The sequence below is a fragment of the Dipodomys spectabilis genome, unplaced genomic scaffold (assembly GCF_019054845.1).
Source record: "Dipodomys spectabilis isolate Male_0828 unplaced genomic scaffold, ASM1905484v1 ptg000219l, whole genome shotgun sequence".
In the NCBI taxonomy this organism is placed as follows: domain Eukaryota; kingdom Metazoa; phylum Chordata; class Mammalia; order Rodentia; family Heteromyidae; genus Dipodomys; species Dipodomys spectabilis.
This window is the reverse complement of record NW_024870896.1, coordinates 2760554-2785306: the sequence shown is the minus strand read 5'-3', so window position 1 is coordinate 2785306 and position 24753 is coordinate 2760554. Positions and strand designations below refer to the sequence as shown.

The window sequence follows — 24753 nt, the reverse complement described above, 5'->3', positions numbered from 1 at the left end:
GCGCCCTAAGCTTTCTTGCTCAAGGATTTACCACTTGAGCCACTCCATCTCCATTTCTAGCTTTTTGCTGGAAGAGTCTCACATACTTTGAATTGAGATCCTCAGATCTCAGCCTTGTGAGTAGCTAAAATTACCAGCACCTGGTTAAGATACTAGGTTTTTTTTTTTTTTTTGGTTTTTTTTTTAATCTACTACTAAGACATGAAAAATAGATTAAAAATGGTTAAGAATGGAAAGCTTGGTGTGTGGCACACACCTGTGTTCACAGCTACATGAGAAGCTAATAGAAGCTTGTACAAGGCCAACCTAGGCAACATATAATGAGCCCACATCTCAAAAATGTAAAATCCACGATGGAGAATACCAAAGTCCCTTCAAGCATGGTAGAGAAGTACAAGAACTATTCTGTTGTACAATTATTGTTACATGATCTTTGTAACAAGTATTTATGAAAACTTACCTCAAAATCTTGGGTTCGGTGCTCAATTCTCCTACAGATTTGAGAGTGGTATTTGTGTCCACTCTATGAAGGATAGAATAAAAAAGTTACTATTTTTACAAGCTTCCTAAGACTTAATGATAGGCCAATTAAAGTATATACATTATTTCAAGTGCTACAAAATGTTAATATCAATCTATGCATTCTCAATGAAGATATTCAGGTGAGAATTCCATTTTTACAAGCAAGACAAGACATATAGTACGACAGATATACAATGTATCTATGGAAATGTAAAGACACACCCATGGTATTAAAAGTTGCATGGGGGAATGTGGGGGAGCTTAGTGGTAGAGGACGGACCTTGCATACCTGAGACCGTTTTATCCTCAATATAGTGGGGGGAAATAGAGCAGGTAGCGGCTTTAAAAAGATGTAATAGATTCTTGGAGTACCACCAGAAACCAAAGCTGTAGAAAAGGGATTTGTTTCATTTATAGAAGTTGGTCTGCCCCAATGGAGGCTCCTGGAGAGCTGTATGGGGTATGAGCACTGCTGCCACAGGAGACTGGGCAGGTTCAGTCCTGATAGGCCACCATGCAGCCTTAGACATGACAGGTCTGAGCTTCTGATCTAGAAGGGTGATGGTGACTGGAAGATATATTGCCAATACTTTTTATAATAACCAACTATTAACTAAGTGGATGTGAAACAGCTTATTATGCTGTTTATTGTCCTGTCTTTATGCGTATGGATTTGAAATTTTCCACAAATTTTTCATAAACATTTCCTAAAGGACAAAAACATAACAGTAAAAAAAAAAATACACCTCAAATATTTGGTACAAAGATAACATATCATCAACACTGAAGTCTGTTCTAAGTACCCGGACTTCCTTTCATTGTCTTTTTATGAGCTAACTTAAGTACACTCGTCTTCTGATTTCATTTCCCAGTGTTATTAAAAGGTCTGCAATATAATATTACCTCATTATGAAAGTACAAAAGTTGATGTAAAATGGTAATTCCAGGCATCGACCAACGAATAAAGGCTGCAGTGGGACTCGGCCCTGAACATGGAGGGCATACTTAATGAACAAGGGGAGATCTTCCTGAAGAAGCCCATCAGATGCAACACACAGGAAACCAGACATTGCTGGCACACCACAAATTTGACCTTGATTGGGATCCTATCCCTTTGCTAACAAGTTTTCTTCAATGGTAAAGTGAAGATTCTCTTGGCCTTATATTTCAAAATTAAAGTAATTCACCAAACAGGAGTCAATCTGATAGGTAAGGTAAACCAGAGGATAATGTATTGGGATAATTTTGTTCTTTCGCACAATCAAAAAGTCATGTATGGTCAGGGACTGATAGGCTGGGATGACAAATACACATTTCAGACTTTCATCACCAATGAAAAAATAAAGCATTTTTATAGACTTAAAACTGTATTAGTGCATTTAGATTTTGGAGAAAGAATCAAAATGTAAAATACCTCTACAATAATACAACATTAATAGAAATCAGCCATGAACTGGGGTCATCTTAAGTGACCTCATTTAAACTACCATTTTTAAATATAAGAAAAGTAATTTCTTGGTCCAAATTAATGAAACTTTTAAAAAGATTGTCTTTAGAGAAGCACTGAAGACAATGCTTTTTCAGACACATTCTGATACTCAAAATCACTTTATAACAGAATTCTAGATTAACCTTTTAATCGTATCTTTCTTAAAAAGCTGATAGATTTCCATTTCTCCGGGAGATATTTTCAGCTGTGTGTTCAACTCCACAGGGTAAGCTTTCTTCATTATTATTAAGAACTTCATACATACTAGAGAGATTGCCATTCACTGCTTTTTCATCTTTTCGAAAAGACACAGGCAGACTTGCAAGACTAAAGCTGACGTCCTTAAAGGCATGCAACAAGAATATCCCCACAATGATAGTGAGGAAGCCACTCAAAGTCCCAATGATATCATCAACAGGCATGTGTTGCCACTCTTTAAAAAGAATAGCTGAACAAGTTAAAACTGAAGTTGTAAAGAATACATAATAGATGGGAGTCACGATAGACGTGTTGAATATGTCCAGAGCTCGGTTTAAATAATTAATCTGTGTGCTCACACAGACCACAAGGCTCAGCAGCAGGATCCAGGCCAGGGGATGCCGCAACACTGGCTTCGAAGCTAACAGCTCTTTGATAGCGATGCCCAGGCCCTTCACACAGGAGACAGAAAATGCTCCAATCACAGAGCAGATTGTGATGTACACGAGGATGTTTGTTTGTCCATGGCGAGGTCCCACCACAAAGATTAGTATCAAGGACACAATGACCACAAGAGTTGCAAAGACCACAAAACCTAGAAAGGGCAAAGAAAAGATGTAGTTAATCAAATGTTCTGAAACAGAAGATAACTGAAAACAAATTTGGTAGGAAAGAAAAAAAAGGTATGGTCTGTCAGTTGTGGGGCTTGAACTCAGGACCTGGATGCTGTTCCGGAGCTCTTTTGCTCAAGATGAGTGCTCTACCACTTTGAGCTACAGCGCCACTTCTGGTTTTCTAGTGGTTAACTGCAGATGAGTCTCATGAGGACTTTTCAGCCCAAACTGGCTTCAAACCATGATTCTCAGATCTGAGCCTCCTGAGTACCGAGGATTACAGGCGGGAGCCACTAGCACTCAGCTAACCGTTGGTATTTTTTAAGTAGCTTCATCTGCCTACCTAAATGTGCCTACCTGGAAGGAAAGGGGACAGGCAATCAGAACAGGTTCTGAGCTGGCTGAAGAGAAATCACAATGTGTTTTAAGTCTTGAATGCTGGAGTTTTAGATGATTGGAGAACTGAAGCCAACTTAATAGCCAACGTGCATCACGTAGGCATGCGCTCTTCTCAGCATTTGTAATCAACTGCCCACAGCACATATAAACACTTGTATTTTAAGATGAGAAAAATCTGTCCCTTCCTCAAACTTCACTATAAAGAAGCAAATATAGAGAAACAAGAAAGGAGATGATAGCAAAATATTTTGTAGGAGGGCAATGTTTCTGATGCCTGTCAGAAAGCAGACGCTAACTCATAAATGATATACAAGATCCAAGAAAGCTGACCCTTGTATCAGCAGCAATCAAATTCAACAGCATGGAATATTTTTACTGATAAAATGCTATGAAGCAGGGAAGAAACAAAACTGAACACAGAGCCTGGATACAAGTCCATTCAAGATGCAAGGAGATCCCTGACCCTTTCCCAATTGTGCAGATATGGGCCACTTTCCCTCCTGAGACAGTGCTGTCTATAAGCAGACTGAGGACCAGGTGCTCATGTAAGTATTACACTAAAATAAGGGCCAGCAAGCTCAACGAGAGAAATATGAGAAATGTCTAACTAAAAGAAAACATGGAGTTGAGGATTTAGCTCAGTGGAAGAGCACTTGCCTGGCAAGTGCAAGGCCCTGAGTTCGTTCCTCAGCTCTGGAAAATAAAAAGTAAAAGGACAGGAAACCTGACCTGAGTGTTAAGGGGGCACTGTTTGGTATGGAAGCCAACAGGAAAAGGTGAAAGGAGACAGTGGTGGGTAGGTAGATAATATAATCAGAGAGGAAGAAGGAAGAAAGGCTAATAGTAAGCTCAGTTTGATTAAAGTACACAATATGAATGTACATTATACATTTGTACTGAAATACAATGAAACCCCACTGTACAATCAGTGTTCTAATAAAAACTATGAGGCGCAACAGAGCAAGGTGTGTTTGTGCAGATGTTTAAGTCCCTCCTCCCCACTTCAGTCACAGGATTTCTGTGCTCCTGTAAGAAAGTAGAAGATTTTTGCTGGAAATCTGACCACCCTGATTGTGCCAGTCCTAGGGTTTGAACTCAGGTCCTAGGTTGTATCCCTGAGCTACTGCTCAAGGCTAGCACTCTACCACTTGAGCCACACCTCCCCAACTCCAGCCTTTTTCTGGTTAACTGGAGCTAAGAGTCTCATGGACTTTCTGGTATGGGCTAGGTTCTGACTTGAGATCTCAGCCTCCTGAGTAGATAGGATTATAGGTACAAGCCACCAGTGCCTGGCTACCTAGACTTTTTAAAAATCAGAAAGTCAAAGAACATCTAGAAAAGCCCAAACAGAAAGAAAAAGAGCCTGAACTCCCTCTAGTAAACAGAGGAAAAGTTCAAAATGTATCAACTACCATCCTCAAAAAAACAAAACACAAAAAGCTACCATTAACAGCCTGAGAAAATAAATACCAGGCTAACCACGAACCCTAAAACAACTTTAAAGAATATATAAATTATAAAAACAAAACAGAAAACTCCCATAACAAACTAATATTAAACCTTTATTTAAGGGCAGTAAAGAACAATCAAAGCATCCAACTCTTAAGGGGGCCAAAATTTGAAGAAAAGAGAGTAACAGCTCAACACTCATCTCAGGACAAAAAACTGCCCCTGCAACAGAAGGCACGGGCATAAAGACTAATGGACATTTCAATGGACTAGGTGGGGTGGCTCAGCAGGTGAGCCTTAGTAGACCAAGATCCCCAAAAGAAAACTAGAGTAGTGACTCCAAATCTCTCCTTACAGCATTTGTGAACACAGAAGCTGCAGAGGGAAGATCACAGGTGGCCATAGGGCTGAGCAGATTTCAGCATCTTCTAATACGGAGCAGATGTGAGCTCACAGATCCCAAGTGAGAGGCCCAAGTTGATACTGAAAGTTATCAGCTGAGAGCCAGAGGCAATGAACAGGAATAAAGGTAAACTGGAACCAAACCAGATCCAAAGAAGCTTAACGTTGTCAAGGGGAAGGTGACCTGCTGGTCTCTTATGTGCCTGTCAGAAGAAATTTCAGTTCTCTCTGAAGAAAAAAACCACTCAGGGTTAGGCAAGGATTACAGTTCAAAGCCAACCTGGGCAAAAAGTTAGCAAGACTCTAATGGAAAAATAATTAAAGTGAAAATGGTTGAAGGTATGACTCAAGGGGTAGAATACCTGCAATACTTGCAAATATGGAGCTCTTAGTTTAAACACCAGTACTATGAAAAAAAACAAAATACCACTTAGAATCAGTATCTTATGTTTTCATTCCATCAAAACTGCCAAATGACAAAGTTTAAATGCCTAAAAAACAAAATTAAAAAACAATGGATCATGGAAACAGGCCTACAAAGAATCTTGATACTGTAAGAGGTGGTTGACCACACCTATAATCTCAGCTACTCAAGAGGCAGAGATCTTTCAAGTCCAGCCTTAACAAAAACACAGCCAAGACCCTCTTCTAAACCAACATGCTAAGCGTGGTGGTATGTGCCTAGAAGGCCTTTTATATAAAAGGATGGGTAGAAGGATCACAGTATGAGGCTAACCCCATGCAAAAACACAAGGCCCTATCCAAAAAACAACATCTGCTTATAAACGGTCTGAGGCTGTGGCTCAAGTGGTGGAACACTTTGCCTAGCAAACACTAGGCCAGGAGTTGAAGCACCAGTACCATTAAAAATAATAATAAAGACTTTAACTAAGAATCTGCTGTGTGCCAGTGGCTCACATCTGTAATCCCCTAGCTACTCATGAGGCTGAGATCTAAGGATCACAGTTCAAAGCCAGCCAGGGCAGAAAGTCTGTGAGACTCCAAACTAATCACCAAAAAACCAGAACAGGAAGTATGACTCAAGTGGTAGAGTGCTAGCCATGAACTAAAAAACTGAGGTCTAGCGTTCAAGTCTCAACATTGGGGGGAAAAAAAAAGCAAGCAAAGACTACTATTTTTCATAAGCTATGTAGGAAACTTGGGTCTCTTTATGTGTACATATACAACAAATGAAGCTTTTCTTTCTTCTTACCAGGATCGCCCAACTTATGTGACATTTCATTCAAGGTCTCAATCTCTTCTTCTTTTGGAGCATGGATGACCATTACTGTAGATCCCAAAATGCTTAGCAAACACCCAATTTTCCCATGAAGATTAAGTCTTTCATTTAGAAAATATGAAGAAAGAATGGCACTAAAATGAGAAGGGAGAAAAGGGTTGAGAATTTAAAAATAATCAGCTACTGCTTTCATTTTGTTTTTTTTACTGTTCTCATTTTAAAAAGTAACAAACTCACAACTTATATTACCGAACTCACTAAAACACTGAGCTCTTGAAGATTCTGGCTTTCAGCCAAAGAAAATATACGCTGACTCATAAAACTATATGTAACAAGGACTCAGAGACTGGTTCTGCTCAACTCCTCGCTTGCGCTGGCACGCGTCGGCTCCACCGCCATTCTGCACCTGTCCTCTTTGCTCCGACCCCTCTATCCTGTAGTCGCCTAAGAGTTCAGGAGCAATTCTCAAAACGACCTCCAAAGCAACAAGAAATCTGTGAGAAATTTACAAAGTAAAAATCTAGTTTGTGCAACTCAGGTCCTCATTAAAACATCTATATCCAAAGCAGGGTCTCAAATTTGCTCAATCTTATTCCTAGTGGTGGTACATTCTATTTATAGGGACATTCAAGTGTACATAATCTGCTCATAATTATTTTATGTTATTTACAGAGGTAAGAATGAAGGGCAATGGGACATTTAATTATTAATTTGTCTATTTTACACAGTTTCTTGTGGGTGAGAATAAAAATATCTAACTATAATCAACAATCGGAATAGTAATCAAAATCCAAACTTCAATGGTTAGCCTAACCTTAGGTCAGTCTTCAGAGGCACATAAGCTCCTATCAGTCAACAACTTTCTGTAGCAGGTATAGAAATCTATTTATCACCAACCATGAGCTATCAAAGTCCAAATGCACTGCATGATAAATGTTGGACAAGGACAACTTTTGAGTTTTCCAAACTTGAATCACTAATGCTGGCTCTGAATACAGGTCAAAGTATAAACTCCTTTTGCCCATTCATCAGTAGCTTTCCCTATACACAGAGGCTGACTTTGAAAAAACAAACTACTACATAGTATTAAAAACAAAAGTCCTCAAGGGTGCTCAAATATACACTAAAGAAAAGTGACTAGCATTATTTCACTTACTAAAATACTACTTACAGAAGAAGCCACATTCTTACCTTACAAGGACGCTGAGAGCTCCTAGCGGAGTCACTAGTGTGGCTGGTGCAAATGCATATGCAGCGAAGTTGGCCACCTCACCTGCTCCCACTTAAGAGATGGACAACAAAAACACTTTCAGATTAAAATGTACATGCAATGGCTTACATATTATTTCAACCATATTCTTTCCTATAGTTCTAAGAGTTATGGTTTTGAAATTACCAACATTCAGAATCCAAGTCATCTGGAAACAACACATATCTTTAACTTAATTGCAAAGCTCTAGTTTTATGTTTACATTAAAAAAAAAGATTTAAGTTGGTATTTATTTTTAAGGACAACAAACACAAATCAACTAAGAGAAGCCAACACTAACACAAAGGCACTTTTCTCTAGTGTTTTTCAAATGGCTGCTCCTTTTTAAAGTCCAACTTATACAATATGCCAGATTCTAGGAACAGAAAATACAGGAAGGACAAAAACAGTGACAATACTCTCATGCAACTACATTTCAGTGAGGGCAAACACAAGAAAGCACATGGTCCCATTGTCAACAAAAGGAAAACAAAATGCTAGCGAGGAAGGGACTACATCCAATACTGAGAAGGATCTCTGGGATTAGGAAACCTGGACAGTCTGAAATGAAGTGTGGGAGTTATACAATGCACCTGTACAGGAGTAAAATATTACAAGCTATGGAAACAGCAATACTAAGACCCTGGGTGCAAATATTTGGCAATGTCTAAACACCAAAGGTAGCAGAGTGGTTCCATTAGGCCCAGCAAAGAGAGATGGCCAGGGAAAACAGAGGCAGACAAGGCCATAGCACACAGGACCTTCCTGAGTCCTGCTGGAGATCTCAGCTGTTACAAAAGCCTCACTAAAGCAAAAAGGGCTGGAAGCATGGTTCAAGTGGTAAGAGTATTAGACAAACACAAGGCCACAAGATTAAATCCCAGCAGCACCCTCCTTCCCCAAAATAAAATCCTTAGATCACATCACTCTTTTGTAAGGTCTCCAATGACTTCCTAGCTAACATAAAAATCCAAGTCTTTTATGTGACCTACAAAGCCCCCCCACACCCCTCTCCCCTCCCACCCAATCCATTCCCACACATCCCTTTTAACTTACTTATCTTGCTCACTGTTTGTCACCTAGAATGTAAGCTTCATATGGCAGGGATTTTGAGGGGAGGATTTTTTAAATGTGGTTTTAAATATTTTTATTATCTTTAACTGTACAAAAGAGTTGCTTTTATGTCTCTAATCTATCTTCAGCGCCCAAAACACTACCTGACAATAAACAGCTGTTAATTAGTAACATTTCAGGGTTCTAAGGACAAATTTTTCCACATAACCTTTTTTGTTGGCAATTTAGGAGGTTGAACTTAGGAACTGCTTATCAGGTAACTCTACCACTTGAACCACACCTTCAGCCCCTTTTTATGTTATTTTCAAGGTAAATTTTTGCCTAGTATGCCCTCCTATTTCCTCCATATTACTGGGGTTGACACACACATGCTACTGCATCCAGCCACTGTACTACCCTCACATTGGCGGTAACAGACATGCCATGGTTCCCAGGCACTGGTTGAAATGGTGTCTTCGGTATTTTCTTTTTGCCCTGTCTGGCTTCAATGAGGAACTCCAGATCTCCAATGCCTAGGTAACTAGGATTACAGGTTTTAGACACCATGCCTGGCTTTCACATACCTTTATAAAGGTAGTTATCAAAACAAGCATGGCCATCTAATCAATCAAACAAATACCTTCCTTTCAATTTGGAATGAGAACTAATAGAGGAAGTATTGAAAAATAAAGAAAAAACAACAGTCTTGTCAAGCTACTAAAAACTGCTGACATAGTTTTATAGGTAAATATTTACTTATTAAAGATTGAAGTTTTAAAATTTACTAGTATTATAAAGCTGTAATGGCATATGCAAATATTTACACATACAGCTATAACATTTTCTTGAAATATTCTCTATACGTACTTGACAGTAGTCCAGCCCACCATAACCACTCTTTAAGATATGCATGTCCACCTTGACCTGTGAATAAAGAAATATTTCACTTCTTTGGAAAATTATCAGTCTTCTTTTTAAGTTATGAGAAATATTACAGATTTTTTTCAATGTCTCATCTGTTGCTTGTAAATACTTTAAAGGTTTTTGCATGATTATATAAAAGGGATTTCTTAGATAACGTTTTTATGATTACCTTAGAAAAGTGAGAATCACAATAATCTTAAAAAATGTTTTGGAAGGGCTGGGAAGGTGGCTCAGTGGTAGAGTGCTTGCCTTGCATACATGAGGCCCTGGGTTCGATTCCTCAGCACCACATAAGCAGAAAAAGCTGGAAGTGGCGCTGTGGCTCAAGTGGTAGAGCACTAGGAGCTGAAGAGCTGAGGGACAGCGCCCAGGCCCAGAGGTCAGGCCCCACGACTGACAAAAAAAAGATGTTTTGGTTTGTACCATATTCTTGGATGAAAGAACTAAATCCTTATGTTTAACTCATCCTCTATTTTGTTCTATGAATTCAGCTTTGATAAAGAAAATAAGCCAGTAACTTCAAATAAATTACTCTGCAAAGGGATACGTTATTTATGCGTGTGCAGCCCCACTTAGGAGACGATGGTCCTAAAAACAAATAAGAATTACTTTTACACTAGGGCTGCCACAAATCCTGCTTTCTCCTTGGCTTTCCTCTTAACCAAACTACAGCAAGAAGCAATCTGAATTGAAGTCACTGTCTTGAGAGCCAAGATGAATGAGTCCTTCACAAGCACCTCCTCTGTGGATGAGACATACTGTAGTACCATGGATGAAGGACTGGGGGAAAAGAAGAGATGTTAAGATTTCCTCCTCTATCCACTAAACCCACTAAACTCTTATCCACTAAACACCAGACAAGAGTCCACTGTCTCACATTTTAACACTACTAAATTAGGAATAGCCGTAGAGCTGGCACCGGAAAGTGAGACAAAGTCCTAATTTTTACTGCTAAAACAGGTCTACTCATGAGGTCCAATCAGATCTAGAATGCAGAACCATAAAGATTACATTTGACCTGAGAACTGTTAAGGATGCCCCACATGGGGGCAGCGCAGCGTTTAGAACAATGAGTGGGTCTTGTGACGTGGCAGCAATTTCTGGGGTAGAAATTAGACTCAATGACAGCGTACTCTTCAAGCCAGAGAAGCTCTTTTACTCCTGTCAGATTGAGATCATAAAGGAAAATATCTTCAGTAAAATCCAGAAGTTCTACTGTCATGGACAAAATATCCCAGCCTTCAGTATGACTCTAATTCTGTTTATTGTCACTATTTTCTTCTCTGTAGATATACTAAAATTGAGTCTGGATGTTAATTTAGCATTTGTTCCCCAACTGTAGTTTAATAATAACCATAGGAAAGGACAATCGATTGATTTTGATAACTTTATTTTTCTTATTATAAAATTGATATTTGACCATCAATATCACTTAGAACTCTTGAACAGAAGGGTTCAAATACACTTAATGAGGAGCGAAGACATGTCCTTCTACAGTATGTAAGCACACAATGATGTCATTTCAAATCATATAGGGCAAAACCTACCTGCTCTCATGGAACCTTTTCTGGCAAGTCGCAAAAGGCCTTTCTTTTTCAAAATGAAACTTCCTCCAATGAAAATGCTGGAGGTCATAGCCAATCCCAGACCAATATAAAAGTCATATTTTCCACGACCCGGGCTCATTTCGTTTGTTACTTAAGAACTTCCTGTGAATCACATTGATCAGAGAATACAGAAACTGCTGGTACTAGAGGCAGGATGATGCAGTCTTCAAATCTAAACACAAAATACAATGGGATTTTCATTTAACAATGACATGACACAAATTCAAATTTTTACTTCACATTTCCTTTCTCATAAAGAATAGCTGGGCACTGGTGGCTCATACCTATAACCTTAGCTACTCAGGAGGTGTAGATCAGAAGGCACAAAAGTAGAGGTCCTCCTGGGCAAAAAGTATGAAAGACCCCTATCTTGACCAACAGCTGGGCATGACTGTACATGTCTAACATCCCAACCATGCAGAAGGCAAAGAGTAGAAGGCTCTGTTCTAGGCCAGCTTCTGGTATTTAAAAGTTCAAGAGCTCCTATCTATATAAACAGCTGAGCATAGTGGTACACCTGTCATCCCAAATACATAAGAAACATAAATAGGAGGCTGGCCTAAGCATAAGAGCAAGATTTTTCTTAAAAAGATAATTAAAGCAAAAGTAGCTAGGAACATGGGTCATCACCTGACTAACAAATGTGAGGCTCTGAGCTGAAACCCCAACACTGTCACAATTAAAACTAAGTAAGAATTTAAAATCATTAATGAAAACAATCATTTTGTGAGCAAAAGATGATGATTTTAGTAAATATGTCTGCTAGTATATGGGATATGGTACTGTTGAATCTACGTAAATAGGAGGACTGAGATAGGCTTAATCCAGAAAGCATAGGTTTACCACACTGTATACTTTTCCCCCAAACAGCCCAACTCATGAATTCTGTTGATAAATATGGAGTGCAGAGAATAGAAATCATACTAAGAAACCAGGGCTATGATTGCTTACACCTGTCAATCCAAACTTTTTAGCACACCTTGATATTTTTAGTCCTATAATTTAACTACCAAATCTTATAACTAACCTAAAGTTCAGTCAGGATCCTCATTATCTAGCCAGATTTTCCTTAGTTTAAGTTATAAGACTCTAGCCTTTAAACAACCCAATTCAACTTCCTGTCCTCACAATTACTACCAATCGATTTTTATCAGCTGATTAATTTTGGAGATAAGGTGTTGCTAGGGAGCCCGGGCTGGCTTTGAACTTAATAGTATTCTTACCTCAGCTTCCTAAGTGGTGGGATTACAAATATATAACACCAAGCTCAGCTCTGAAATTACTTTTTCTATTTCAACAGTATTTATTAGGTATATGTTGTTTGTGGCAAGTATTATACGGAGCATTTGAGACAAAACAAGAATATGCTTATTTTTGGTCAGCAAGGCAGGGATAAGAGTGCTTGCCTAACATGCAGAAAACCCTGAATTTGATCCCTAGCACCACACAACATATATACTAAAAGTAATGACTTTTAGTCTTCAGCAGGGAGACAGACAAAAAGACCAAAGAGAAGTACTAATAACATTCAGTAATAAATACAGCTTTATAACAATGAGTTACTATAACTCCAGAAAAAGCATAAGGTGTTAGGTGGGAGCCGGTAGGCTCATGCCTATAAATCTTAGCTACTTAGGAGGCTAAGATCTGAAGATCCCAGTTAGAAGCTAGCCTGGACATCAAAGTCTGTGAAATTCTTATCTCTAATAAACCACCAAAAAGCTGAAAGTGGAGGTGTGAATTAGTGATAGAGTGCTATCCTTGAGCAAAAAAACTCAGGGACAATGTCCAGGCCCTGAGTTCAAGCCCCAGGACTGGCATATGCATGCATGCATGCATACTCACACGCATACACACAACTAGGTTTGCTCAGGTCACTGGGAAACAACTTTAGCAAAGTGCCCGTTGTTAAGTATGGATCTATAGAAACCTCTCACACTTTTGCTCCCATGTGAGCAACACAGATTACAAAAGAAAGAAATGCGTAGAACAGAATTATTTTAGCTGATCTACAAAAAAGATCATTCCTATATGTCACCTAGATGGCTAACAAGGTTTCTAAAGTTAATGGGGTTGAGCATGTATCTCAGTGAACACTTGCCTAGCATGTATAAGATGGAGCAACAATCAAAAAATTAAATTAAAAAACCCACTCCGGACAGAGGCATGGCTCAAGTAGTACAGCACCTGTCTACGAAGTATGAAGCCCTACCAAAAAAATCCATATGGTATGTTTTAAAACAATAACTTGCATGTAGAAAACAGGAACCACAATGAAAAGCTGTGACTACATAGGATACATAGGGAACTTCTAATGTCTACAGTAAAGGTTTAAAACATATTCTTCCATGCTGAGGAGTAGTAGGGATATGAGGAAAGAACACAAGCAAGTGCCCCAAAGCAAGAATCTAGGACCACACCGCAACATGGGAAGAAGACAAGAAGCCTAGGTCAGAAATGGGCTGTGTTTTCCAAGAATCAGTTTAACATGCATGAGAAGCAGTCTTGAATCTTTCCAGAACTACTCTTTCTCTCAAGGGATTTGGTCAAGTGTCTCTAGTCCTACATGTGCAGCTCCTAAGGCAAGATGATGACATAAGGTGGGGAATTCAGAGACTCTGTCCTGCCTTTAGCTGGTATTTGACCGTGGATGAGTCACAACCACAACAGACACTATAAGAAAAGAAAAACAAAATAATCTAAAGTGCCAGCCTTTTTATGGGCCAAACACTGGTCATCTCAAGCCACAGCTGAACTTCAGCATGCCCTTCCTAACTGTATCAATTAATTGCAGATATGAAAACACATGCAGGCAGAGTGAGGACAATTAAAAAAAGAAAAAAGAAAAGAGAAAAGAAAGAAAAGGGCTAGGAAGTAGCTCAGTGGCAAACTGCCTAGCAAGTGCAATTTCCTGAGTTTGATCCCCAGTACCAAAAAAGACAAGACAAAAAATAAAAATTAAAAAATTAAAAAAATAGGTAACCAGGGCTGGGAAGGTGGCTTAGTGGTAGAGCGATTGCCTTGCATGCATGAGGCCCTGGGTTCGATTCCTCAGCACTACATAAGCAAAAAAAGAAAAAAGCCAGAAGTGGTGCTGTGGCTCAAGTGGTAGAATGCTAGCCTTGAGCTGAAGAGCTGAGGGACAGCACCCAGGCCCAGAGTTCAGGCCCCACGACCGGACCCAAAAAATATTAAAAAAAAAAAAAGGTAACCATAGCTATATATAATGAGAATTATAACTAAAAAAACAAGAAGTGTGCTTAAACTGCAACTGCCACATACCCTACATGATTAGATTACCTGTGTTTATGAGCCAGCTTTCCTCATAAAAGTGTAAGTTCCTAGACCCATCCTGCATATTACTCATCTTTTAAGCCTACACCTAGTTATCTGACAGTCTCAAAAGAAAATTCTTACTGGGCACTAGTGGCTCATGCCACTAGTAATCTTAGCTACTAAGGAGTCTGAGATTAGAAGACCAAGGTTCAAAGCCAGCCTGGGGAAGGAAAATCTGTGAGACCCTTATCTCCAAATAATCACCCCCAAACCCAGAAGTGGCATTGTGGCTCATGTGGCAGAGCACTAGCCTTGAGCAACAAGGAGCTCAGAGACAGTGCCCCAGTCCAGAGTCCAAGCATCAGGGCTGGCAAAAAAAAAAGTCTTAATAATTTGTTTTCTAACATAATTTGGATGATTGATAACTATCCCTGAAAAATAGTTGCCTATGCTTTAGTGTCCATTAATACACAGAAAACCACTTCATTATTTACATTAGCATCCTAAAATGTAGCCAGCATTTTACAGCCTATAAACTAGAGAATTATAACAAGTTATAAAAATAAACTAGGAAAAGCCAGGCACTGGTGACTCACGCCTGAAATCCTAGCTACTCAGGAGGCTGAGACCTGAAGATCGTGGTTCAAACCCAGCCCAGGCAAGAAGTCTGTGAGACTCTTATCTCCAATAACCACCAGAAAACCTGAAGTGGTACTATGGCTCAAGTGGTAGAGTGTTCACCTTGAGCTGAAGAGCTCAGGGACAGCACCCAGGCCCCACAATCGACACAAACAAAAAAAACAACAACAACTAGGAAATAATACAAGATCCAAGCGAAAAATGTAAGAACATTGGTTGTAGAGCCTGGGAAAATTATAGTTAAAAAACTCTAGCTACTCAGACCCTTCAACCCTCTTGACAGGTATATTCTAATTATCAAGAGTCATTTCACTTTATTGAAAGCATCCTTGCAGATCAGTTGATGTAAAGGCTTGAGCCTCAAGCATACAAAAAAGTTCCAAGCATACAAAAATAAAAAAGATCAAAAGATGTTAAAAATACCATCATACTTTCATCATTACCTGCATGAGGCAATGTTCTTAACTACAATGTAAGTTCTACTGAGGAAATGACTACTTGACAGTTCTATCTCTCATTTTAAGTTATGGGGTTCGTTTGTTTTGGTCTTTGTGCTGATACCAGAGCTTGAACTCAAGAGCATCAGGCTCTCACTCAGCTTTCTTGCTCAGGGTTGGTATTCTACCACTTGAGCCATGTCTGCAGTCTAGCACTTTACTAGTTAAAAGGAGTTGGAGCCTCACAGACTCTTCTTCCTGGACTTGGTTCAAACCATAATCCTGTAAGTCTGAGCCTCTTGAGTAGCCATGATTCTAAGTGTAAGTCACCATCACCCAGCTTCACTGTAAGTTTTTTAAAGTTCAGTGGCTAAAAAATCATGCTACTGGGGCTGAGAATGTGGTTTAGTGTTTGCCTAGCATGCATGAAGCCCTGGGTTTGATTCCTCAGCACTACATACACAGAAAAAGCTGGAAGTGGCGCTGGCACAAGTGGTAGAGTGCTAACCTTGAGCACAGACAGGCTCAAAGACAGTGCCTAGGCCCTGAGTTCAAGATCTAGGACCGGCAAAAAAAAAAAAAAATCATGCTACTGAAGGCATGAATAAATCAGTTCTATAGACTAAATATTCCAAAATCAGTAAAATGGAACTTAATCTTCTACAAAGTTGATGCCCCAGAAATAAGTGAGTTTTTTATAAGTGAGTTTTATCTCTAATTCTAATCCCAGTACAACACTTTACAAATTCAGACTTAACTTATAAAACCTTGAATTTCAAATACCAAATGTACAGATAACAGTAATATTTGTCAACTACTGTTATTTACACTAAAAACAAGTTACATATAGCATAAAATCTATAATATGTGAGACATGCACGGTAGCACTCTGGAAGACTAACACGAGACTCTGTCCCAGAACTCTGGAGACTGAGGCAGGAGTATTGAGATCAAGAGTAGCTACAAAATGAAATCCTATCTTAAAAACAAAAAACAAAAACCTGAGTGACACAGAGGGTAAGATTGGAATAGTGTGAACATAAGTGGTAGAACAGCAATGATAACACTGTTCTATTATAAGCTAATTAAAGGACCGACATTATACCTTGCCCTGACATTGGTTAAAGCCTTGATAGTTTGCAACTGCCTCACAATAAATTCCCTCCCCATTCTACTTCTGTGGATCTGAACCGAAAGCCAAACAAGCCTCTTGATGAGAAGCTGCCTTGATCTCTTAACTCAATGTTGCTCCTGGGCCACAGACCATTCTCACCTGGGGGCCCCTCCTAGAAATCTCCTATCCTTAAATTATTCTCAGCAAAACTTCAGTTCACCATCTGCTACAGCTGCCAAGACACCATAAATCCAAAACAGGACCTTCTGCTACAACTACAAAGACATTTCAAACCCAAAATTCTCATGCCCGACTGTATTTAAACCCTAAAGCCACTGTACTCCTCGCTCCTTGTATCTCCAACTCTGTTCACTACTTAGTGCCCCTCTGCAGCGATGATTAAATCCTGCCCTGACCTACTGAGGTCTGTCTTCTTTCCTTTCTTCCCCTTGATCTTTCGTAACATCTCCTTATCAAGGCAACCAGACAATGTCATAGTTCCATTTATCTTTATATAGTAGGCTTCACTTCCCCAGCCAGCCCAAAGAATATCAAAGCAATCAACCACATTTTCCTCAGAAACTGAAAGGTACTCCCACTACCACAGAGCCACTAGAGCATCCATTCAGAGCAAAGCCCCCAAGAAGCTCAGCATAGTTCACAACAACTTCCATCTCCTGGGCTAGGAACAAGAAACTGCTGTCCATCTCACCTGCCCAGTGCAGTGTCTTCAGGCAAGAATCCCTCCCCAACCAACATGAAAACAATGCATATAATAGAATTTTCTTCATTTCATCCTAAAGTCACTAAAAATTCAGTGTTCCTTCTTTTACCATTGATTATATATTAATTTCTCCACAATTAACGTTTCATACACTATTTAAATATCTACTTTTCCCTTTCCTTTTATCTTTTTTTTTTTGGGGGGGGGGGGGTTTGGTCGTGAGTCTGAACTCTGGGCCTGGGCTCAGCTCTTCAGCTCAAGGCTAGTGCTCTACCACCTGAGCCACAGTGCCACTTCCGGCTTTTTTTTTCTGCTTATGTGGTGCTGAGCAATCGAACCCAGGGCCTCATGCATGCAAGGCAAGCGCTCTACCACTGAGCCACCTCCCAGCCCTTTCCTTTTATCTTTACTTATTCAACATAAAAAATTTCAAACGAAGAGACTGGTTTTGGACCAATTTTATCAGTCATGGATGTATTGACTCTGGAAAATCTTCACAGCCAGGCTACTTTTCTCCAGCCCACATCATTTTCCAACCCAGTAACCTGACATCCATTATAAGCGTCTCCCCTGTTGAAGTACACCACAACCCTCTCCTCTGTTCCTATACCAGATTGTGGCTCATGCCCTCATCCTCAACTCCCTGAGGTTTGCCGTTGGCTCAAAGTCAGGCCACACGTCAGGCAGTGCTACAGACACCTCCAATAAGCCTAGCTCACTATCATTTGTCTTCTTTCCTTTTTTTTTCTTTCCGCCAGTCGTGGAGCCTGAACTTTAGGCCTGGGCACTGTCCCTCAGCTCTTCAGCTTAGGCTAGCATTCTACTACACGACTTCCAGCTTCTTCTGCTTATGTGGTGCTGAGGAATCAAACCCAGGGCCTCATGCAGGCAAGGCAAGCACTTTACCACTGAGCCACCTTTTCCCAGCCCTCTTCTCTCCGTTTTTATTCAGTCATATAAAGTTAACTTTCAATTACTGTTCCATCTTCAAAGATAAACTCCATAAGTTCCTTAAAGACAATTACTTGATGAGTTTTTGTGGTAGTTTTCCCACACCCCCCCTCCCAAAAAAAAGGCACTTATTTAAGGTCTCAAATTTGATTTATAAGGCTCTCTGGAACTACAATTATTTGTTGTTTGTTCATTCATAAAAATACACTAACATATGTAAGTGGCACTGGAGGGGAATAACATACTACATAAATTTTGTTTTTCAAATTCTAGGGCAGAATTCAGTCACTAACCTAAAAAAAAAAAAACTTATTTGGATATGCAGTTTGAAAATAAAACATCAATGTGAATGCACTGAATGGGTTGCTTCACTACCCCATACCTGGTAACGTTCTGCTCCCATTCTCAACTACAGCTGGGAGAACCTATGATACAGATATTTTTTATTCTTAAGGATTAGCCACAGCCAGGTGCATGTCACACCTGTAATGCTAGTTATTTAGGAGGCTGAGATCTGAGGATCGCCATTTCCAGCCCGGGCAGGAAAGAGACTCTTATCTCAAATAAACTACTCAGAAAAAGCTGGAAGTGGCTCTGTAGTTCAAGTGGTAGAGCATTAGCCTTACACAGAGAGCTCAGGGACAGAGCACAGGTCCTGAGTTCAAGCCCCAGGACCAGCAAAAAAAAAAAAAAAGGATTAGATATGAGACAGAGGCAGACAGAGAGACGTTAACAACGAAAACTTCCTAAATTTCAGGGCTGAGAATGTGGTTCAGTGGTAAAACACTTTGCTCACCAGATGTGAAGACCTGTGTTCAATCCTAGGCATTGAAAAAAAAAAAAAAAAGCCAAGCAAAGTGACTCACACCTGAAATCCCAGCATGAACAGAATGTAAGAGATTGGGATGATCACGGTTTGGTCAGAGTAAAGAAGTTAGGCATGATCTCCATCTCAACAAAATAAGGTAGGCATGATGGCATATGCCTGTGATCCCAGCAAGATGGAAGGCGTAGGTAGAAAAATTGAAGTCTAAGACTGGCCTCACACAGCAAACTTATCCAAACAAGTAAAGTAAAAACAGGTATGAGACATGGCTCAAGTGGCGGAAAGCCTGTCTAGCAAGCAGTCCCTGAGTTCAAACCCCAGTACCACCACAAAAAGAAAAAGAAAAACAAGCAATGAAAGACTATACTATACTTCATTCCAACCAGGTTTCCAAACCAAACATGACAATCTCTAGTTGATAACCTACCCAACCAGCCTCTCAAGAGCCTAAGATAAGCACACAGCTCCCATGTTATTCATGAACAGTCAGGAATTGGGAATTCTAAAGATGATCAAATTTCCCTATCCTCAAAGATTCTACAACTAAGAACTTAAAATTCAAAAGAAAAAACCAACTAAAAACAAAAACAAAAAAACTTAAAGACTCTTACAAGGGCTGGGATTGCAGAAGTGTGCTACCACATTCACTTCTAAAACTTAGTTCTCAGTCTTCTAAATTGTTTTCAGTTATCTATGCCAATCTTGTTTTCTCAAACTTTTGACTATTATTAAATCTATACTTATAAGTACTAAAAACATAATCAACAACCCTGATTAACAACAGTTATAAAGCAAATGTCAGCTTACATGTACATTCAACACGGCCTCTCTTTTGAAAAGAAGAGATGATTTGTTCACTTTCATTTCCTTAGAAATGCTACTCTTTATTCCCATTTAAGATGTACAGGGTTGGCTGAGTAGGTCCACCCTGGAAAACAAACAAACAAAATATAAGCAAAAGAAATGAATAAAGTTCTTAAAAACATAGTTAACAACCTCCATACCCATTTGATTTTCTCAAATAACACCAAACCCATTCAATCGAGCCTCACACACGACTTATGCAAGGGAAAAAAAAAAATCTATTCTCATTTCCTCTTCATACTCAGAAAAGGTGGGGAGTCCTAAGAAAGCTCACTGAAAGGGCATGTGATTTATCGAGAGTTTCTAGAAAAAGAACTTAAGATGTAGTCCTGTATAAAACGAACTGGCATTGTGGAAAAGGATTCAAGAGGCATAAACAGACAACAAATCCCCTTAAAAGTACACTGAGTCTCGCATGAGAAAAGCTCACAGACATGTTTAACACGTTACGGCAGGCTACCGTGTAAAACTCACCAAGCCACAGACAACAACTGCGGAGAACTTGGGAGAACACGCGGCCCGGACGGAGCCCACGAGGGATGAATGGCGCGGCAACGCGACCCACCCCACGGAAGGAACAGGTGGGGAACAGGTCGCCCTCGGCTGGGCCGCGGGCCTACAGGTCGGCCGGAGGCGCTGCCAGAACGGAAGTAGCACCTCACCCCGTCCGCAGGACAGGCCGGCCCCGCGCGCCTCAGCTCACACCCCCGAACAGGCCGCTTCCTCCAGCGTCCGCGCCGCCACCGCCTTCGTCGCCGTCCGAGGGGAAGTGCGAGCATCCGGAGCCGCTGCCGTCCTCGCCGCCTGCTCCATGGGAGCGTCCGGAGAAACCTACGAAGACCTCCGGCTCCCCCGCCGCCACCGCGGGCAACTGGCGGCAGCTGCTGAGGAGTACCTGGGCGCGGCCGAGTGACGCAAGAGGCCGTCCTGACGCAAGAGGCCGGCCTGAGGCGCACGCGCAGTACCGGGCGCCGCAGGCCACGCCCCCCTCCCGGCACTCCCAATTACTGAGTTCCGGGTTGTTTTTTGTTTTGTTTTTCTTTAACTAGACCCATGTTGGGAGGGCTGGCCACGGAAAGGAGAAATTTTCTCATTTCTCGAGGTTGTATTTATCCACCAAACGATCAGGATCCAAGTCCGGAACAGCACTTAACTTAGCATGCGGATTCCTCAGGGAGCTCAGCGTGTGTAGGCGCTTCCGAAACGGGATTGGCGAAACGGCTTAGGAGAAGCGGTGATTGGATGAGGGCGGGAAGGAGGCGGGGCCGGGGGCGGGGCCAGGACGGCGTGACGCGAACGGAATGGCTCACCAAGGCCCGCCGGCTGCCGGGACGGACGGGGAACGCAGGCAGGCGATCTGCTTGGCACCCGTGGCTCGGAGAGATTAATGTAGGTCCTACCACCCAGACAGACAACGATGCAGGGCTAGAATTTGGGGTCTCTAGGCGCCCCGGCTTTTTTCTTTTTTGCTAATTGGAGATGGAATCCCACAGACTTTTCTGCCCAGCCTTCTGAGTAGCTAGGATTACAGGCCTGAGCCGCTTGCTTCTGGGGCTGTGTGTGTGTGTGTGTGTGTGTGTGTGTGTGTGTGTGTGTGTGAGCTTGGGCCTGGGGCTCTGTGTGTGTGAGAGAGAGAGAGAGAGAGAGCTTGGGCCTGGGGCTGTGTGTGTGTGTGTGTGTGTGTGTGTGTGTGTGTGAGCTTGGGCCTGGGGCTCTGTGTGTGTGTGTGTGTGAGAGAGAGAGAGCTTGGGCCTGGGGCTGTGTGTGTGTGCGCGCGCGCGTGCTTGGGCCTGTGTGTGTGTGTGTGTGTGAGCTTGGGCCTGGGGCTCTGTGTGTGTGAGAGAGAGAGAGAGAGAGCTTGGGCCTGGGGCTGTGTGTGTGTGAGAGAGAGAGAGAGAGCTTGGGCCTGGGGCTGTGTGTGTGTGCGCGCGCGCGCGTGCTTGGGCGTGTGTGTGTGTGTGTGTGTGTGTGTGTGTGAGCTTGGGCCTGGGGCTCTGTGTGTGTGTGTGAGAGAGAGAGAGCTTGGGCCTGGGGCTGTGTGTGTGAGCTTGGGCCTGGGTGCCGTCCCTTGTCTTTTAAGCTCTTGTCTGAAACACTGCCATTTGAGCCACACCTCCACTTCTGGCTTTTTGGTAGTCACTTGGAGGTAAGAGTTTATGACTTTCCTGCCAAGCTGGTTTCGAACCGCGATCATCTGGTCTCAGCCTCCTGTGTAGCTAGAATTACAGGTGTGAGCCATCGGCGCCCGGCTAGAACAGCATTTAAACTTAATAATTAATTTACTTGTAGCTTGCTTTCTCTCCCCCTCTCCCTTTCTCTCTCCCTCCCTCCTCGCTCTCTCTCCATCCCTCTCTCTTTTTCTCTCTCTACCCCACACACACACCTCTGCCTATGCCCTAGTCATCCCAGGCAAAGATCTACCTCATCTAATCTGCTGACTCTCATCATTGTAGCCCATAAAGTCCTCTCACATTATTTGGACCTCCTAATTGGTACTGTAACATTCGTTGCATAGTGGTGGGGCAGGGGGGTGTCACTGTGTAAATTCCTTCCTAGATGAAGGGATGCCTTCCTCCTCCTTGAATGCCTAAGTCACTTCTCCAGCACAGATGGTGTGCATCTTATATACTGTGACTTCTCAAGCACTGATCATAGGAGACTTTCAAAGTTTTAAAACTATGATTTGTGGCCAGGCACAGGTGGCTGACTCCTATAAATCCTAGCTACTTAGAAAGCTGAGATCTGAGGATGGCTGTTGAAAGCCAGTCAGGACAGGCAGATGCATGAGACTCTTCTCTCCAACTAACTACCAAAAGGCTAAAAGTGGAGCTATGGCTCAAGTGGTAGAGTGCAAACTTGAGCCAAAAACAAAAAAAAAAAAACAAAAGGACTCAGGGATGACACCTAGGCCCTGAATTCAAGCCCTGGGACGACCACCACCACCACACACACACACACATACAACATTAAAGAACCTATGATTTTTTCATATACTGCTGATGGGATGGAAATATGGCACAACTTCCTTGCAAAACAAGTTGTTTCTTACACACTACAGTGCTTATGCCACAATCAGTAAGAAGATACTTAGCTTCCCAGACATCTTCATGAAATATGAAAAAATGCAATTTCATAGACAGGAAACCTAGTTTGATCTCTTCCTATCCTTTGCTCTATCCTTACAAGTTATGCTTTCTCTGATTGGCATCTCTCCTATCCTGCTCATGTTCCACTCCTATATTCTCCTATACTAGCTGAAAAATCCCTCTCTTCTCTGAAATCTAATAGAGATGGTGGCACCTAGTTATAGAACTATTTTCTGGACCATATCCCCACCTTTTTAAAAAATAAATAACTACTATGTGAGGTTCAATATAATGAGCTAGGAGTAGAGGTCGATGGTAGTATTCACTACTTACTTTGTACTAGAGTCCTGAGTTCAATCCTGACTACCATAAAAAATTAATAATGATAATGGTGCACAAGCATGACTAACATTACAACAAATGTCAATATCACATCTAAGAGTCATCAGGGAACATGGTTAAGCAACAGAAAAAAATCTAGCATGTTTGTTGTTGTTGTTGGTGGTGGTGGTGGTGGTGGTGGTGGTGTGTGTGTGTGTGTGTGTGTGTGCGCCAATATTGGTGCTTTAACTCAGGACCTCAAACTTTTCACTTAGCTTTTTCACCCATCATAGGATCAATTCTGGCTTTTTGCAAGCTGATTGGAGAGAAGAGTCTTGATGATTTGTCTACCCGTGCTGGCTCTGGATCTTAATCCTCAGAATAGCTAAGATTTTATAGGTGTGAGCCACCTGTGCTCTACACTGAGCCTGGTTTCTGTGATCTTCAGAAGTAGGTGTAAAGTTCACAATGAATAACCACTGTGCTTAGCAAGCAGCTAGAACCATCAGTTCCCTGGCAGGAACCAGATAGAAATGCAGAATTTACCAATTACACGTTTCACAGCTCTCAAAACCAGTCTGGGAACAGGAAAATAAAGCAAAAGAATTGGGAGTGTCATTCAACTGGAAAAGCACTTGCTTGGCAAGTATGAAGCCCTGCGTTTAATGTCCATGACCTCTTTAAAAAAAAAAAAAAAAAACCCACAGCAGTCCAAAAACTGAAATGATTCGCTTTATAAACATTTTGTTTTGTTTTGTTTTTTTGGGGGGGTCCAGTTGTGGGGCCTGAACTCTGGGCCTGGGCGCTGTCCCTCAGCTCTTAAGCTCAAGGCTAGCACTCTACCACTTGAGCCACAGCGCCACTTCCAGCTTTTTTCTTTTTGCTTATGTGGTGCTGAGGAATCGAACCCAGGGCCTCAGGCATGCAAGGCAAGCGCTCTACCACTGAGCCACCTTCCCAGCCCATTTTGTGGTTTTTAAAAATGTTTGTTCCTCATTCCTGGAGAAGTCTACTTTGATTAGATGCACATAAAGTCTTTAGGGAAGAGCCTAAAAAAATTGTCACTGAAAACATTTTTCTCATAAAGTAAAATTTAACTGTAGCTGTGGATACATTAGAAGAGTGTGTGCTTAACATCTGAAAAACTGTAAGTTCAAGCTCCAGCACCAAAAAACAAAAATTAAAAGCAATTTGTAAGACACTAGGAAGAAAAAAAACATTAACAAGATTTCTAGCCAGCCATGGTGCCTCATGCCTGTAATCCTAGCTTCTAAGGAGGCTAAAATTTGGAGGATCTTTATTTGAGGCCAGCTTAGGCTAAGAGTTCTCAAGACCTTACCTTGAACAATAGAAGTTGTGCAGTGTGCCT

At 41.3% G+C, this 24753-nt stretch overlaps 1 protein-coding gene across 2 annotated transcripts; it reads right to left on the bottom strand.

Annotated features, from left to right (window-relative positions):
- Nucleotides 1-1732: 1732 nt before the first annotated feature.
- On the bottom strand, nucleotides 1733-20727 carry Nipa2 (NIPA magnesium transporter 2). Of its 2 annotated transcripts, none has more exons than XM_042697430.1 (7): nucleotides 20640-20727; nucleotides 19921-20041; nucleotides 11087-11318; nucleotides 9483-9539; nucleotides 7505-7595; nucleotides 6287-6447; nucleotides 1733-2804 (listed from the first exon to the last, which is right to left on the bottom strand). In XM_042697430.1, the coding sequence occupies exons 3-7, from the start codon at nucleotides 11223-11225 to the stop codon at nucleotides 2173-2175; spliced, it is 1080 nt and encodes a 359-aa protein (XP_042553364.1). In that variant the 5' UTR covers nucleotides 11226-11318; nucleotides 19921-20041; nucleotides 20640-20727; the 3' UTR covers nucleotides 1733-2172. The 2 variants fall into 2 exon arrangements, with proteins under 2 accessions (XP_042553364.1, XP_042553363.1); XM_042697429.1 differs by lacking the exon at nucleotides 20640-20727 and adding an exon at nucleotides 20452-20540.
- Nucleotides 20728-24753: the final 4026 nt, after the last annotated feature.

Excerpts from the sequence above, each read along its gene's own strand:
- Nipa2 (XM_042697430.1), bottom strand. The coding sequence starts at position 11,225 with ATGAGCCCGGGTCGTGGAAAATATGACTTTTATATTGGTCTGGGATTG. Across the intron at positions 9,540-11,086 it reads AAAAGGTTCCATGAGAGCAG|GTCAAGGTGGACATGCATAT; the intron begins GTAGGTTTTGCC and ends CTTTATTCACAG. Across the intron at positions 2,805-6,286 it reads ACATAAGTTGGGCGATCCTG|GTTTTGTGGTCTTTGCAACT; the intron begins GTAAGAAGAAAG and ends TGCCCTTTCTAG.